We start from the raw sequence: 16,319 nt of genomic DNA, 5'->3' as shown, positions 1-16,319 counted from the left end.
TTTCATGGTTCTGGTTCTGTTTAAAATTCAGATCAAACTTAAAGCCACATAAATAGTATTTAGAAGTAATATAGCATTAAATTAAGGCTGTACTTGGAAAGTACTGAGAGTAGGTAAATTAAGGTTTCAATTTATGTGACAAGGTTGTTATGCCCTTTGGGGGGAAATACCCACTGACAGTGTTGGACAACACCAAGTTTAATCAATTAAATAATAAATAAGAGTCTCTGGCTCTTCTAGGGTACTGTTTATCAAGGAAATCTTATGGAAGGAAATGAAGTCATATTAAACAGCCAAATAGATTTAAGCCAAATACCTAACCATGTTCCCAGCTGTATGAGAGCTTAGTCCTTCATTAACCAAAAGTAAGGTAACTGCTTCATGCCCAGTAGAATGTCATATGCGCTGTCATACACATTTTCATAAATATGTTAAAAGTTGACCTTAGAAAATATGTTCTAGGGATCAAGATAATGCCATCATTCGGCCTTTGCCCAGAGTGAAAAGGCTACTGTCAGACAGTGCTTGCCTTCCCCACATTATTCAGGTGAGTTGTGTTACAAATTACGGATCGTTCGAGAGTCATTTTCTTTATTTAATTTTACTGTAAGCCCCAGTCTTCGTTTCATTTCCATGTGATCTGTTCCATTTTCAAAAAGCCTGAGCCCTGGATTTATTTCATTTACACCTAATTGAATTGATCCTCTGAATAAACTGGAAGAGTGTGTATCCAAGGACCTAATCATGGGAAGCCTCTAGACTCCAGAATTATTCTCAAAAGGTTTTACTTATTCTCCGTTGTTAAAACCACACCATTGTAGTGACTGAAAGGTGATGTGCTCTGGTGTGTGGTACAGGTTGATGCCGTTAGGGATACTGGAGAGCACACCTGCAGGCCACAGGTGTGGTCGTGGGGGCTTATGTAATGAAATGCATGCTGTCTTCTCAGCTCGCCTCAGAGCGTGACTCTTCCCACTTACGTTTCCATGGATAGCAGCTGATCTGAAGCATTGAGTTGGGATTATGTTTGATATATCCTAAAGCATCCCTTTTCTCTCTGTCTCTTTCTCTTTGGGAATTAAACTACCCCAACTCTAAATGAGCATTAAATTCACATAAGTCAGGTCCAAAAAATTTCAGGTCAGTGTTTTCCTCCTGTCTGTTCATAGTAACAGTGCCCTATCACCTTTTTTTTTTTTTTTTTGCCAGCTTCTGTTACACGAGCATACCTGCATTTCAAAATACGTATGCTTTTCTGTTGCGGACATTTCTGTTTGGATGCCTGAATGAGAGTGCAGTGCAGTTACTGTTTCTTAATATTCCACTACTCACCTCCCCCGCCCCCTCCCCAGAGGACTGTGCTGCTGCGTATGTGAGGTGGTGCATTGAGAGGCCTTTGGTTTCCATCTGGACCCTCAGCATGTAGACGAAGGATTGTACCTGGAGAATCTAGTTCTCCCAGACGTTTTCCAAGACTTAGGAAACTGAAAGGAAAGAGGTGAACACAAATGCTGCTGAATTTCAGACCCTGAAAGGATGACTGAACAACAAATACAGGAGATGTGGTCAACATAACATAAAGCTTGTGTGGGGGGGTGACCTATTTTAATTAACCAAAGTTTTTTAGTCATATCTAAACTATTACAGTGATTTAAAAGAAGAATTTAAATGATAAAAGTAGCTACTTTTAACTATACTGAGTTCAGAAAATATTTTTGAGAAGCTGTTTTGCTTTTTTTTTTTAATTTCCTATATTCTCAGAGACCTTAAGCATGCTGAGCATGGTTAGGGAGTAGAAGTTTCAGGGACATTATCTATATTGGGTCGGTACAGGTTTTTGTCCTTCATTCGACTTTAAGGGCATTTGGCACACCTTAAGAATTTTTAAAGTGGTCTGAGGTACCACTAAGATACAGTGAATTGTCCTCCATCTTTTGGTTTTGTCACAGTTTCAGATATTTTGGGTTTTTGTTTGCTAATTTCCTTATGTGTTAAAGTGATGTTGTCCTTAATTACAACCACTGTTAACACTAGGGAAATCCTGTGTTATTGTATCTTAATTTTTCCTTGAAAATATGCCATAGTACTAAATGCTTAAATACCTTGTGGAACAGGTTAAGACACCAAAACACAGAGAAATTTAAACTGTTTACTTAAAGACATAGCTATTGTCCCGGTTGCTCAGCTTGTTAAAGCATTGTTCTGATACACTGAGCTTGTGGGTTTAATCCCTAGTCAGGACATGTACAAGAGTCAACCAGTGAGTAAGTACATAAATAGGTCAACAAATCATTGTTTCTCTCTCTTCTTTACTCTTTCTGACCCCTTCTCTCGCTCTAAAATCAGTTAAAAAAAGACATGCAGCTATTCAGTCTCTTATGTGAATCTAGAACCTGATCTAGTCTGAGCTAGTACTTACTCTTGTAATATTTTTTTACTAGTAACATTTGACACCAAGTTGGAGATTCTTTGGAAGTAATTATTTATAGAAAACTGAAATGCCACTTAATTATTAAGATAAAACTTATTGAATTTTTATCAAGTATTCTAGCAATGTCACATGATTTTCATTAGCCCACATTCATTAGTGTGGTCTCGGATTTTCCTTTTAGTATTGCCAGTTCAAATTTCTAGATTCTGCATCCTTGGTTCCTTCTGGTAGCAGAATACTACTGGGATGTGGTTACCTTCTTGCCTTCTTCTCTGCCGTGTTCCTTCGGTTCTCAAGCTTTCTTTAGGGGGTGGTTTACGTCCACTCAGCTGAGCTGAAATAACCCAAAATGTAGCTGCTTTTCTTTTTTCTTTTGTCATAAGATTCCTAAACAAGAAACAATTTTACCTATAATCATGACAAACAGCAGCAGGCATGTTTGGACTTGTTCTGAATAAGTTTTGATCGATTTTAATATATTTCTGTATTAAATATAATAAAATGAATCACTTTCAAATCTTTCTGGAGTCTGATAGATAAGCTTACTACTTATAAGAGGCTGTGACCTCAGCACAAAAAATACATAAACCCAAAACGAATGATGATATTGCGAATTTTGTACAACCCAATAGCAAAACATTTTATTTCGTTTTTAGCTCCTGCTGACCTTTGACCCAATCCTTGTTGAGAAGGTGGCTATTTTATTATACCACATCATGCAGGATAACCCGCAGTTACCTCGTCTTTATCTTAGTGGAGTGTTTTTCTTCATCATGATGTACACAGGCTCCAATGTGCTTCCCGTGGCTCGGTAAGAACTCTTTTTTTTTAGTACATTTTCTTGATTATGCTATTACAGTTGTCCCAGTTTCTTTCTCCCCTTTATCCACCCTCTGCCCTGCGCTCCCCTGCCTGCCAGCATCCACCCCTACCTTAGCTCATGTCAGTGGGTCATACATATAAGTTCTTTGGCTTCTATATTTTCTATACTATTTGTAACCTCCCCCTGTCTATTCTGTGCCTACCAATGATGCTTTTTATTCCCTCTACCTTCCCTGTGGTCTCCATTTCTGTGATTCTGTTCCTGTTCTAGTTGGTTGCTTAGTTTTTGAGGTTCAGATGTTGATAGTTGTTGTTCAGATATTGATTTTGCTGTTCATAGTTTTTGATCTTCTTTTTCGTAGATAAGTCCCTTTAACATTTCATATAATAAGGGCTTGGTGATGATGAACTCCTTTAACTTGACCTTACCTGGAAAGCACTTGATCAGCCCTTCCATTCTAAATGTTAGGTTTGCTGGATAGAGTAATCTTGGTTATAGGACCTTGCCTTTCATGACTTTGAATACTTCTTTCCAGGCCCTCCTTGCCTGTGAGGTCTCTTTTGAGAAATCAGCTGACAGTCTTATGGGAAGTCTAATGGGAACTCCTTTGTGGGTAACTATCTTCTTTTCCTCTTGCTGCCTTTAAGATTCCCTTTTACTCTTTAATCTTGGGTAACTTGATGATGGGCCTTGCTGTGTTCCTCTTTGGGTCCGATTTCTTTGGGATTCTCTCAACTTCTTAGACTTCCTGGCAGTCTATTTCCTTCACCAGATTGGGGGAGTTTTCTTTCACTAATTTGTTCAAATAAGCTTTCAATTTCTTGCTCTTGTTCTTCTTCTGGCAGCCCTAGGATTTGGATGTTGGGACGTTTAAAGTTGTCCCAGAGGTTCGAAGCCTCTCCTCATTTTTTTGAATTCTTGTTTCTTCATTTTGTTCCAATTGGATGTTTATATCTTCCTTTTGTTCCAAATTGTTGATTTGAGTCCCAGTTTCCTTCCCTTCACTGTTGGTTCCCTGTACATTTTCCTTTATTTCACTTGGTGTAGCTTTTATTTCTTCATTTTGCTGTTGAGCTCAATCAATTCTGTGAGCATCCTGATCACCAGTGTTTTGAACTCTGCATCTTACAGATTGTTTATCTCATTGCTTAGCTCTTTTTCTGGAGTTTCGATCTGTTCTTTCATGGGGGCATATTTCTTTGTCTTGGCCCACCTGCTAGATGAGTGTTTAACTCCCCTGGTTGTTGGAGTTCAGTGATTTTGATTTTCTGGTAGTTTTGGTTGTTTATTGTTTTTAAATTGGTTGTGATGCTTCTTTTGGTTGTGCAAGGAAGTGAAGCATATGTACTTAGGCCTCCATCTTGGCCGGACAGAACTCCAATGATATGTTGTTTGAATTGTATGTAGAGAGATGAATTGATTTTGTGTGTATGTGTGAGTACATTGTTGATTTTATTAATTTTTTATTATAAAAGTAGTTAATATGTCTGAAAATTCAGAAATTAGAAGAATAGGAGGAATATATTCATCATCACTTTACCAAATAGTATAAGAATTTTATCTCCTAATATTTTAATATACATATTAAATGTAAACATACTTGTATTGTGCATGCAATTTTTCACTTTTTTCCTAAAGTTGGATAATAATGACCACAATTTAAAAACCTTTCTAAATCATTTAAGTTCTTGGCTTAATTAGTAATTAAACATTTTGGCAATATGGATTTATAAGTTTCCTTTTATGGCTTTTATTTGTATATAAAGACCTCATCTTTAGAAAATTAAGGTTACTAAATCTAGACCAGTTCCGGTGTCTGACAAGCACTTTTTTCCCCCTAGATTTTTGAAGTACACACATACCAAACAGGCTTTCAAGTCAGAGGAGGTAAGCCTTTGAATACAAAATCTCACGCTGGGTAAACTGTCTCACAGTGAAGTTTCCTGAGCTGTGTCTGTTTACTAGGTTACGAGCACTTGAGGGCGGGGGTTGCTTTAGTCATGTATGTTGCCTTGTGGCACCTAACATGTGGGAAGTCTAAGGTAATGGTTTATAAATGAAAATAAATGTTGCCATTAGACTTAGTATTCAAATTGAAGCTGTCAGTTGTAACCTGACACCACTTTGAATGTAACTTGTTCCCTTTGCATACAATTTGGATTCATTTTCATAAATAATTCATTTAATACCTGGTCTTATATAATCAGCTAACATTCATTACAACGTCAACTTTCTTTTTGTTCAGATTCCAAGGTGGCAGAAGTGCTAAGTTTCTTTTTTGAAGCTACTTAATTTTTTAGCTGCTTTCAAGTGTTCTTGCCATTTTACTGAGAAGGAAAAGTAGGAATTGAGAAAAAGATGAGACTTACTCTGGTTGCTTTGACAACTGGAAACTTAATATGTGCATTATTGTCAATGTATAACTGAAGGGTGTTTCACATTTCGTCAGGCTGTTTTTGTGGAACATTGATTTTCAGATTTGGTCCGAGCAGAATAATAAACCCACACCAGACCATTGCTTAGGAGACCGAGCAGGGAGTGTTACACCACCTTGACACTGGATTGCACTGCATGTTTGTAGGGCAGCCACTGAGCACTAGAAAACCGCCTCTGTCTGATAATATTGGAGAGATGGCTGTGATAGCCTAGTTTTCATAGCTTTATACAAAGAAAGTGAGAATGTAAAAGAGTTCTTAAAAATTGCCTTTAATGCTACCACTGTAATGTAGTATTAATCATTTGGGGCATTTTGTTTTCCTTTTTGTGTGTGCAGGTGTGCACATGTAATCTTTCTCTCAAATTTTATGTGAGAAATCATATACTGAGCTGGTCAGAAAGGCTATTTAGTTTTTTTCCATAGAAGGAAGAATTTTCATTTTCACCAGAAACTTGATCAATTTGAATATTTTGAGTATGTCAGTTATTTCCCACATAGCACAGCATTGATCATTCTCAGTTAACGTCTCAGTTTGATCGCTGTCCATGTTTCAGCTAGTCTGCCAGACCGTGGAGCACCATCCAGCCAGAAATCTCCAGTGTGTAACATCACAGACTACTTTTGACATATTCAGTCAGTCACAACACTTTCTCCATCCATTGCACAATTTTTGTTTTGCATTTCAATTGTGTTTTTATTTTTCTTGAAATGATAAAAGCATAATATGCTGAAACTGTTGCATATTTTCTTTTGTCTTTAATATTAAAATGGCTACACAAAAATTCACCAATTCTGATAACTTTTTTTAAAACGCTCACTGATATGACAGCTGTCCTAATATGATAATAGATTCTTTCAAATGAAGTTAAAGACAACCAAGCGCTACTATGGAAAAAAAAACAAACAAATTTTTTTGGCCAATCCAATAGGTCATTTCACCTAACAATAACTACAACAAAACAGTGTTTGTTTTATTTTGTTTTTTAAAGATTTTATCTATTTATTTTTAGACAGAGGGGAAGAGAGGGAGAGAAACATCAATGCGTGGTTCCCTCTTGCATGACCCCCATCGAGAACCTGGCCAGCAACCTGGGCATGTGCCCTGATTGGGAATTGAACCAGTGACCCTTTGGTTCGCAGGCTGGCACTCAATCCACTGAGCTATACCAGCCAAGGCAAAGCAGTGTTTGATTGTAGCAGAACTCTGGATGTAGGAGTTACTAAGTAATAGTATTATAAAGAACGAACAAGCAATTCCTTACCCAAAAGTTTAACATGTAGTAAATTTATGGCTTTTATTATTAGCAAAGAGCCTGAAAAATATTCATAATCTATTTTTTTATTGCACTAAGTGGTAAAACCATGTTTGGATCGCCCCTACCGCTGCCCCGTCTCTTTTCAGTTGTGTTTTTACCTTTCTTAAATGATAAAGCATAATATGCTGAAAATGTTCTCGTAGGATCTCACGATCCTTGAGAAATAAAACATTCTCTGTTTGCCTAGGAGGAAATAAGAGAAGTACTTAGTGCCTTTAGGGTTTTATTTGCATCAGGTAAAGAAATGCGTTTAAATATTTAGTATGATTAAGTGCGATCATTACCCTGACTCCATTTGGCCAGCCAGAGAGTAGGGGGTTTTGGTACAGTTAATTATACTTACCTGAATAGAAATCCTCCATCTAGATCCTAGCCACCCTTCCTGAGGACAGACTCTGTTAAGATCTTGATTTTTTGGACTGATTTGATTTTGAAAACAGAAGCAAGTACAGGTAGGAACTGCAGCCCACAGTGTGACAGAATAATTGACATGAATCTTTTCTGCGTCGTCCTTGGTTTATCGTTACCGCTTTGCGCGGTCCAAGGCCAGTTGGCAGCCCCGACCCCTGAGGACCTAGGGGCTGCGGGGCTGGGCGGTTGGCTCCGCCTCCAAGCGCTTGCCCAGCCGGTTTGTACCAGAAACCTTTCACTTCACATTTTGCCCTATTTCTGTCTAAATTTCCGAAGCACAAAAGCAATTTGCTCCAGTTGTCTTTTCTTAAATTCTCACTGGAAAATTGAAAGATAGCTTTAGTGTTTCTGACTACGTTTTGTTTTGTTTTGTTTTAAAGACAAAAGGACAAGATATTTTTCAAAGAAGTATACTTGGGCACATCTTACCAGAAGCAATGGTTTGTTACTTAGAAAATTATGAGTCTGAAAAGTTTTCTGAGATTTTTCTTGGAGAATTTGACACTCCAGAAGCAATCTGGAGTAGTGAAATGAGGTAAGTAGTCAGTTGACTGTATTTCATATTCAGAATCTTTGCCTCTTGTTGCTTTTATTGGTTGAATAATATAAAGCTGTAATAGTCATTGGTGCCAAATCAAGTGACAAAGCAATAAGCTCTGTTCAGTTCTGACGTGATTTGACAAAATTTCTGTGACCTTGATAGAGCTTTATATAAAGTAGCCCCTGCTGTCACTGCTGCTGCTTAAGTCCATTTGTAGACCTGGTGAAATCTTAGGCAAAGAACTGACATATATTTGTAGACTATATGGAGATAAAATCAAGGCATACTTCTTGGGTATTTGGAAATAGAACTGTACTCCACTAATTAAAAACTATGCCCAGATAAAAATGGCCCTGCCCACAGACACCCAAAATCACTTTAGAATGAGGGCTCCATGGCCAGGACATTTGACCCTAATGTAGAGGTTAATGCTCCCAACAAATGTCCTTACTAGGAGGAGAATGCAGTAGGAAAAACCTGGGGAAACCGAGAGAAAGGAGAGGCCCAGGAGCAGGTGTCAGTGTTCAGACAGGCTCTGTACGGGGCAGGTTGGGCACTGGGTAGTTCGAGTGTCAGGGCCGCCTCTGTGGAGAACGCCCGTGTCCTCTCAGCTGGGTGATGGAAGTTGGTCTTCTGTCAGTCAGTCCTTCCCCTCTGGCTGACTTCACCGCTGGTTTTCATTTGGATTCTCTGAGACGTTGACCCATAGGCTTGGTATGTGCTGGCCGCCAGTTTGAATATATTCTGTATGATAGTCATATTTTTCATTGGTGAAAAGTGTATAGGTGTATGAAAACGTTTACAACACAGTTTTTCCATGTAATATTTTTCTCCTGAGATTGATTAGATTGATTAATATGCTTCCCCCATCTAAAAGACACAGTGCTTTGCATACTGATCACATCACATTTCTGCTTAAATGAGGGCTGGATCCCAGCCTGTGGTAAATTACCTAAAATAAACACCGTTTATTTTAGCAAGGAGCTTCCATGGGGTGACAGCAAGTTCAAGTCCCCTGGTTGTGCCAGTGTGCAGGTTTCACACCATTTGACTGCCTCGTGACTGGTTTTTTTCAATAGGAAGGACTGGTAATACCAGCCTTTTTCTCTGTGGTCTCCATTGAGAGTTTTTACATAGTAAGTTCAGAATACCCTGAGTAACATTCTTAGGATATTCTAAATAACTTTAGGGTAACAGAGTTACCCTGAAGAAGATCTATGTAATTATCTCGCATGATTACCTGTCTTAACCTTTGCTTTAAAATCGAATATTCCCGTCATAATGCTTGGGGATTTTTGTAATTGCAGGCGCCTCATGATAGAGAAGATTGCTGCCCATCTTGCTGACTTCACTCCTCGTCTTCAGAGCAACACGAGGGCACTTTATCAGTACTGTCCCATCCCAGTTATCAGCTATCCACAACTAGAAAACGAGCTATTTTGTAATATTTATTACCTCAAACAACTTTGTGATGCACTCCGATTTCCAGACTGGCCAATTAAAGACCCGGTAAGTTAGCAGAATAATTTGTGCCTTCTTAACAATATAAAAATAGCCTCTATCACTTCTGGGTATTTCCTTCTTCTGTGATAAGAAGGATGGTAGTTTCCTTACATACTCCCTCTTACTTTAAGCACTGTACAGCTCCAGGTATAGTTAAATGTATTTGGGTACGTACCAAACTGAACGATAATTTTTGAGGGAGTATTAGGAATTTTACAATCTTGATCTTCTGTGAGAAAAATGAAACAAACTTAATTTCATATATACAGTACAATTATATACTATAATAGCTTGGTGAAAACGTGTCTTTATAGCAGATTGATTAAGCTCACAAATGTGGGAGTTAGGCAGTGTGGGATCGAGTCTCATTTTGACCGTTCCGTAACATTCAGTATATTGCTTAACTTCTCTAACCTCTCTTGGGGAGATAGTACTAGTGCTACTATAATAGCAGCTGTGTCGTGTGGTAGTTAGGGAGATGAGCTGCAAGTTCACGTAAAAGAACATCACACAGTTCCGGGCACACATACGAGGCAGTAAGTGTGACCTGCTTATTGGTGTTGTAGTGTCTACTGCCCGCCCGTCCACAGTGCCCTTGGGAGCTTTCCACCTTGCCCTTTGGATCTGCTGGAAGCCCAGAGTAAAGTAGACCTGGGAGCCCACTGTTGGGCTGTTACTGTAGCAGACAGACGGTGGGCCATGATCCTTTCCACCAAAGGTTTCAGAACAGTTGCTGTTTGTGCCACCAGTCACTGCCTCCTTACAGTGCTCTGACCAAGTGGAGGCAGGCCGAGTCAGCGACATTTCTTGGATTCAACGTGAGATAGTTGAAAAAGTGTGGGCTTTTCAGTCAGACCTAGATTCAAATTCAGCTAGGTCACTTATTCACTGGGAATCATGTATCTGTCTCTTAAAACCTCAGTGCTTTGATGTACTATTGAGATTTTGTATAAGAGTGAAATCTGGGCCCTGGCTGGTGTAGCTCAGTGGATTGAGCGCGGGCCTGCGAACCAGACGATCACGGTTCGATTCCCAGTCAGGGCACATGCCTGGGTTGCAGGCCAGTTCCCTGCAGGCCAACTCCCAGCAGGGGACGTATGAAAGGCAACCATACATTGATGTTTCTCTCCCTCTCTCCTTCTCCTCTAAAGATAAATAAATAAATAAAATCTTAAAAAAAAAAAAAAGAGTGAAATCTACGTCTGGCATATAGGCATCCACTGAACATTAGCTCTCTTCTCACCTGCGGCCCACGCTCCCTGTGCACACTCTTCCTCCCTTTGTCCAAGTGCCACGCACCAGCAACCACGTGGGAGCACCGTGAGAAGCGTGACACCGTGCAGCGCTTGCTCTCTCACCACCGTGTAGTGTCTGCTCACTTCAGACTTTTCTGTACTTTCTGAACGTTTGTTTAACAGGTATCACTTTAAAAATAGAAGAAGATAGTCGTGCAGCAAATACTTTGCTACCTAACTACTCAACAGGGCAAGATGGTCGAGTTTGGTTATTTGTATTTCAGAAAACTGTTCATTGAATAGCCTAGAAATGTCAATTTAAATAAATATAGCACAAGAATTCTATAGCTTACAAATTATATTCTGAAGTAGTTGTATTTTAATAGATATAAATTTTAATTCTCTGTCTTTAAGGTTAAACTTCTGAAAGATACCCTTGAGGCCTGGAAGAAGGAAGTAGAAAAGAAGCCACCGACAATGTCAATAGATGATGCTTATGAAGTGCTTAATCTCCCTCAAGGACAGGGACCGTGAGTTCCGTTCAGTATTATGTCCCTTTCCTCCTGCAGTTTGTGTTACGCCTGAGGAAGAGAGTTCATAGAAATGCGCTTGGCACGCTGAGTGACGGGGGCTTGGGGGGATTGCAGATTCACTTTATCAGTGAAGTTTTATAGTAGAATAGATGTTTTAGAGAAAATATTGTAGTTTACCTTTTCTTAAAAAGAGACATTTTCTTAAGTATCGACTGAATTTCTATACTTAAAATAACTTAAAATTATAGAGCTCAGAATGGTATTTTGGAAAAATTACTTTGTAAGTAATCTCAGTTCTTCAAATGCAAAATATTTTGTATTGAAAGTGAGTGATAACCTTGCATTGGAAAAATTTAGGTTTTATTTTTAATATGTGAAGATAACAAGGATAAACTTAAGTTTAACTGAATTTAATTTGATACCTAATATATGATCATAGAAAATAATGTAAGGTTCTTACAATATCATTTTAGACAATTGTGTAAATATTTTTTCTTGCACCTTACTGTATTCATAAAATAATGTTCCTATTTGACAGGCATGATGAGAGCAAGATTAGAAAAGCTTACTTCAGACTTGCACAAAAGTACCATCCTGATAAGAATCCAGAAGGCAGGGTAGGTACTACCTTTGGAATCAGGGCTCTGGGTCCACCCCCCTTCACTCTGTGATTTTTGCAGACAGAGAGCAGGCAGCTTGTCCTCTCTGCCAGCGTCTGCCTCCCGACGTGCGCCCGGTGTGTGTTCATCTTCCAGCCGGGTTCCCTGCATGAACAGCCCCCCTTGGTTTACCAGAAAGACTGTCCTTGAGACTAATAACTTAGAGATTTTATTCTTTCCCCTTGAGAATTAACTCCAGTTGCATTCACATAACTAATTTAAAGTTAGGTTTGTGGTTGAATTTAATTCATTTGTAGATGATGCCATTGCCATCCAGATTGCTTTGTGTAGTTTTTTTTCTAATGACATCCAGTTTCCTACCTAACTGAAAAAGTAGAAATTTTGGTTCGAACTCAAGTCGTCTGCATTCCCTGATAGACAGCATTCCCTAACACTGCTTCTTCCAGCTTCCTGTTAAAATACCAGTTCATGAAAGATGAAATCAGATAAGAACCATTAAAACTGGGGGCGATAGTCTTATTTTTAGTAACTTGTAGTAATTTCCAATGTTGTTTTTAGAGACAGACAGTGTCCCTGAATGGGAAGACAGCATTGAAAAGATGCCACTTCTACATACGGAGGGCATTTTAGATCAAAAGCTTAGGACAGTTTTGAGAAAATTTTTGCAATTCAGATTCATCCGGGAGAGAGAACAATCAAGATAGGAAAAATTTGGAGTCAGCATTAAGTTGCTAGACTTAACCTACCAGATGCCGTAATGCACACTCCGTGTATAGCTGCTCCATCAAGCTGCTCCGTCAGGCTGCAGCAGCACGGGTGACACTGGCACAGGGTGAACGTGCCAGGTCCCGGAACGTGACACGGTGTAGGAGTGTGCGAGCTCGGCTTTAGGGTGTAGTCTGGGCGTCTTCGCTCTGTCGCCAGCTGACTGTGACCGTAGGACACGTACCTTAACATCCTCTGAAAAGTGAGGGTAATAATACGTACTTCACGTGGCTGTTGGAGGGGGTAACGTTTGTAAAGCACTTAGCACAGGGCCTGCCATAGTACTCAGTGAAACTCTTAGCGTAATCGTTTTCATAATAACTCAAACTACCTCTAGTGTGTAGCAGTTTAATGTAATACTTACGGTGTAAACCAGTGTGGAAGCATTTTCAGTAAATGGTATTGAGGTCATTGAATAGATATTAGGAGGGAAGGTTTCACCTTAAAAGGATACCAGCTAAATTACAGTTGAAATGAATTTCTTTTTAAAAACTATTTATTTATTTTTGTCCTTACCTGATTTTAGAAAGGGGGCACAGAGGGAGAGGGAGGAGAGGAACTTCCATCAGTTGCCTCTCAAAAGTGCCCAAACAGGTACGGAACTGGCATCCTGGGCATGTGCCCTGACCCGGAATCAGGCCCGCGAGCTCTTCGTTTACGGGACGATTCCCCATCCAACTGAGCCACATCGGCCAGGGCTGGAATGAATTTCTTAATGTAAAAAAAAAATATATATATATATATATATATAAAGAAGTTATTGGTAAACTACAAACCAGCTATGTTCTCTTTTAGTTGTGATTTGAGATGTTTCGTATTAAAAGTGAATTATCTTCGGTTACATGCAGGATATGTTTGAAAAAGTAAATAAAGCGTATGAGTTTTTATGTACCAAATCAGTAAAGATAGTGGATGGACCAGATCCAGAGAACATAATTTTAATTCTGAAAACGCAGAGCATTCTCTTCAACCGTCATAAAGAAGGTAAGGCCTGTGTTGTTCTAGAATTTTAATTTACCTTCCAGCTAATTCTATTATGTTACTTGTTTCTACGGCATATTTTAATATATTTATAATGATTATTGCAAAAGGCTCTTGAAATTGTATTTTAGATACAGCAAAAGAGTAGTTTTTTTATAGGAAGGCCCAAAATGTTATTTTATACCTTCCACTTCCTAGCTATGTCTTACAGTATTTTGCATTTCCAGCAAGGTTTCATTATTTCTTCCTGAAGGACATTTCTATCCTGTGGAGGTACTTGGTTATTTTTGGGTTCAGATATTTAGCAGCAGACATATTAAATGACGTCTAAAATGTATCGGGCAGTGTTTGGCTCTAGGGTCATTTGGTGTCAGATCACATGTGAAATCCTGTGCCTACCGTGGCTCCTAATGCCTCCGAAGGCTGGAAACGCCAAGAGTGTTTTGGTCTTTTCAAAACAATAGAAACTTTTCAAATGATCATGTATTCCCTATCACACCACTATTCCTGTGGTAGCTGCCACACCCCTCAGTTTGAGAAACACTGCTGTAGATTAAATAGTTGTGATGGCGGGGTGCAGGGTTAGTGGGGATTCCCAGCATGCTGGTGGGGCCATTCGCAGTAACCCTGCTGTGGCGCCAGCGAGTTGGGGCTGTGTCGAAAACTTGTGAGATTTGCGGTGCGGGTTGGGTTCAGTGTGGCAGGTGTCCATTGGCTTGGATGTGACGCTGGGCTCACAGCACCAGTAGGCAATCCATTGCTCTGCAGGGTGATGCGGGGAGGAAAGGAAGGCGGGACAGGGCATCCGGCACAAGCAGGTGGGGTGCTGGGTGACTGAAGACGAAGACGGCGGCGCTGCGGTCCATGTGCATGCTGGAGGGAAGAGCGGGGGGCAGTGACTGCGTCACCTTTGTGTCAACGTGAACAGAACACGGTGTGAGCCTTTAGTTATATGACATTTATTACTGGTCAGATTGAGTTCAAAGGCGTCTTTTTCAAACCATTACTTATTTTTTAATGGCTAGTAGCCACAAGGTTCCCTTGTGGCTTGTCACTGATTTGTCATCAAGGTCAGAATGTTTTTTTCAGGATATGTTTTACACTTTTTCCAGGGAGTTTATACCCAGTGGGTTTTGAGGTGGGGGACCTAATCTGATAGGCTTAAAATTTATTCACTATTCTTTCTTACCACATATAGGCATGTATGTGTTAGGATTACTAAGACTGGTTGCAGCGGGCGTTTGTAAAAAAAATCACTTGAAAAATGAGGTAATTTAAGTCAGATTATTGGTCAAAAGTAGAAGTTTCATGTTGATTCCCAGAGGGGTTTCATAGGCACTGGTAACGCCAGTCAGTGCCAGCATGCATGCTCCTGCCTTCCGGTCAGTGAAGGGGACGGAACAGTTGGCACCTGCACATCTCAGCTTCCACTTAACACTTATCAGCACATGGAGCCAACAAAAGGCGGCTGATAGGTTGTTTCTATTTTGTATTTCTAGAACAGATTATAGTTAGTATTTCTGAGTGTTCATTTTATAATAACTGGTGAAAAGAAAGAAAAGTACACTTATTATTCAGAAAGTAGAGTATAAAATAATCACTCTTGCCCTGGCTGGTGTAGCTCAGTGGATTGAGCGCCGGCCTGCAAACCAGAGGGTCGCCACTTTGATTCCCAGTCAGGGCACGTGCCTGGGTTACAGGCCAGGTCCCCAAGGGGCACATGAGAGGCAACTGCACGCTGATGTTTCTCTCCCTCTCTTTCTCCCTCTCTTTCTCCCTCCCTTCCCCGCTCTAAAATAAATAAATAAAATCTTTTTAAAAATATTTGCTCTCATTTAAATCAGATGTCTCTCTCTGTCTCTTTTCTTTACAAAGTATGAACATCACAGTTGTTAATATAGTCTTTGGTGTGCTGGCTGTGTCTTCGTGTCTGTGATCAGGGGAAAAGTTACAAGGATCACAGGGACAGTGTAGAAAGTAAATATTCTGCAGAGGCTCAAAACCACTACATACTAAAGTCAATATACCAGAAAGTATTCTTTTTAAAAAAATTTTTTTTATTTAATTCTTGTTCAAGTACAGCTTTCTGTCCCACATTCCCAACCCTGCCCGCCTCCCACCCCATGCTCCCCACCTCCCTCCCATTTCTTCCCCCCACCCTTAGTTATTGTCCATGTGGCCTTTATACTTATTCATGTGAGTCCATCCCCTTTTCCCCTATGATTCTCTTCCCTCTCCCCTCTCGACCCTGTCAGCCTGTTCCGTAATTGAGTGTCATTGGTCATATTTTGCTTGCTTGTTTGTTTTGTTTAGATCCCTGTTAAAGGTGAGATCATATGGTATTTGTCTTTCACCGCCTGGCTTATTTCGCTCAGCATAATGCTTTCCAGTTCCATCCATGATGTTGCAAAGGGTAGTAGTTCCTTCTTCCTTTCTGCAGCATAGAATTCCATTGTGTAAATGCACCATAGTTTTTGATCCAGAAAGTATTCTTTTAGTAGTGGAAACATTTTAGAGAATCAACTAAACCAAGTTTTCTAGAAAAGATCCAAGGGATCTATACTTGTTTTCATTTCTTTTTATAAATTAGAATTAGGAGACATAAAAGGTGTTGAATATTTTAGCTTTTTTTTTAAGGCACTATAACTGAACAGTGTCAAAATTAACTTACTTAAAGTCATGGTATGGTCAGTTTTTTGTTGTTCTCCCAACACTGACCTTTG

General features: G+C 39.6%; 1 protein-coding gene across 1 annotated transcript in view; it reads left to right on the top strand.

Annotated features, from left to right (window-relative positions):
• Positions 1–16,319, top strand: part of DNAJC13 (DnaJ heat shock protein family (Hsp40) member C13) — a 110,343-nt gene that overhangs the window by 60,949 nt on the left and 33,075 nt on the right. Inside the window, exons 29-36 of the mRNA XM_037061279.1 lie at positions 463–547; positions 3,088–3,242; positions 5,096–5,141; positions 7,799–7,953; positions 9,267–9,468; positions 11,112–11,227; positions 11,769–11,847; positions 13,464–13,599. Of these exons, the coding sequence (XP_036917174.1) occupies positions 463–547; positions 3,088–3,242; positions 5,096–5,141; positions 7,799–7,953; positions 9,267–9,468; positions 11,112–11,227; positions 11,769–11,847; positions 13,464–13,599 (974 nt within the window). The remainder of the gene's footprint in view (positions 1–462; positions 548–3,087; positions 3,243–5,095; positions 5,142–7,798; positions 7,954–9,266; positions 9,469–11,111; positions 11,228–11,768; positions 11,848–13,463; positions 13,600–16,319) is intronic.

The sequence above is a fragment of the Sturnira hondurensis genome, unplaced genomic scaffold, assembly GCF_014824575.4.
Source record: "Sturnira hondurensis isolate 20B ecotype Veracruz unplaced genomic scaffold, ASM1482457v3 Scaffold0013299, whole genome shotgun sequence".
NCBI classification, from domain to species: Eukaryota; Metazoa; Chordata; class Mammalia; order Chiroptera; family Phyllostomidae; genus Sturnira; species Sturnira hondurensis.
This window is presented reverse-complemented; position numbering and strand designations above follow the sequence as displayed.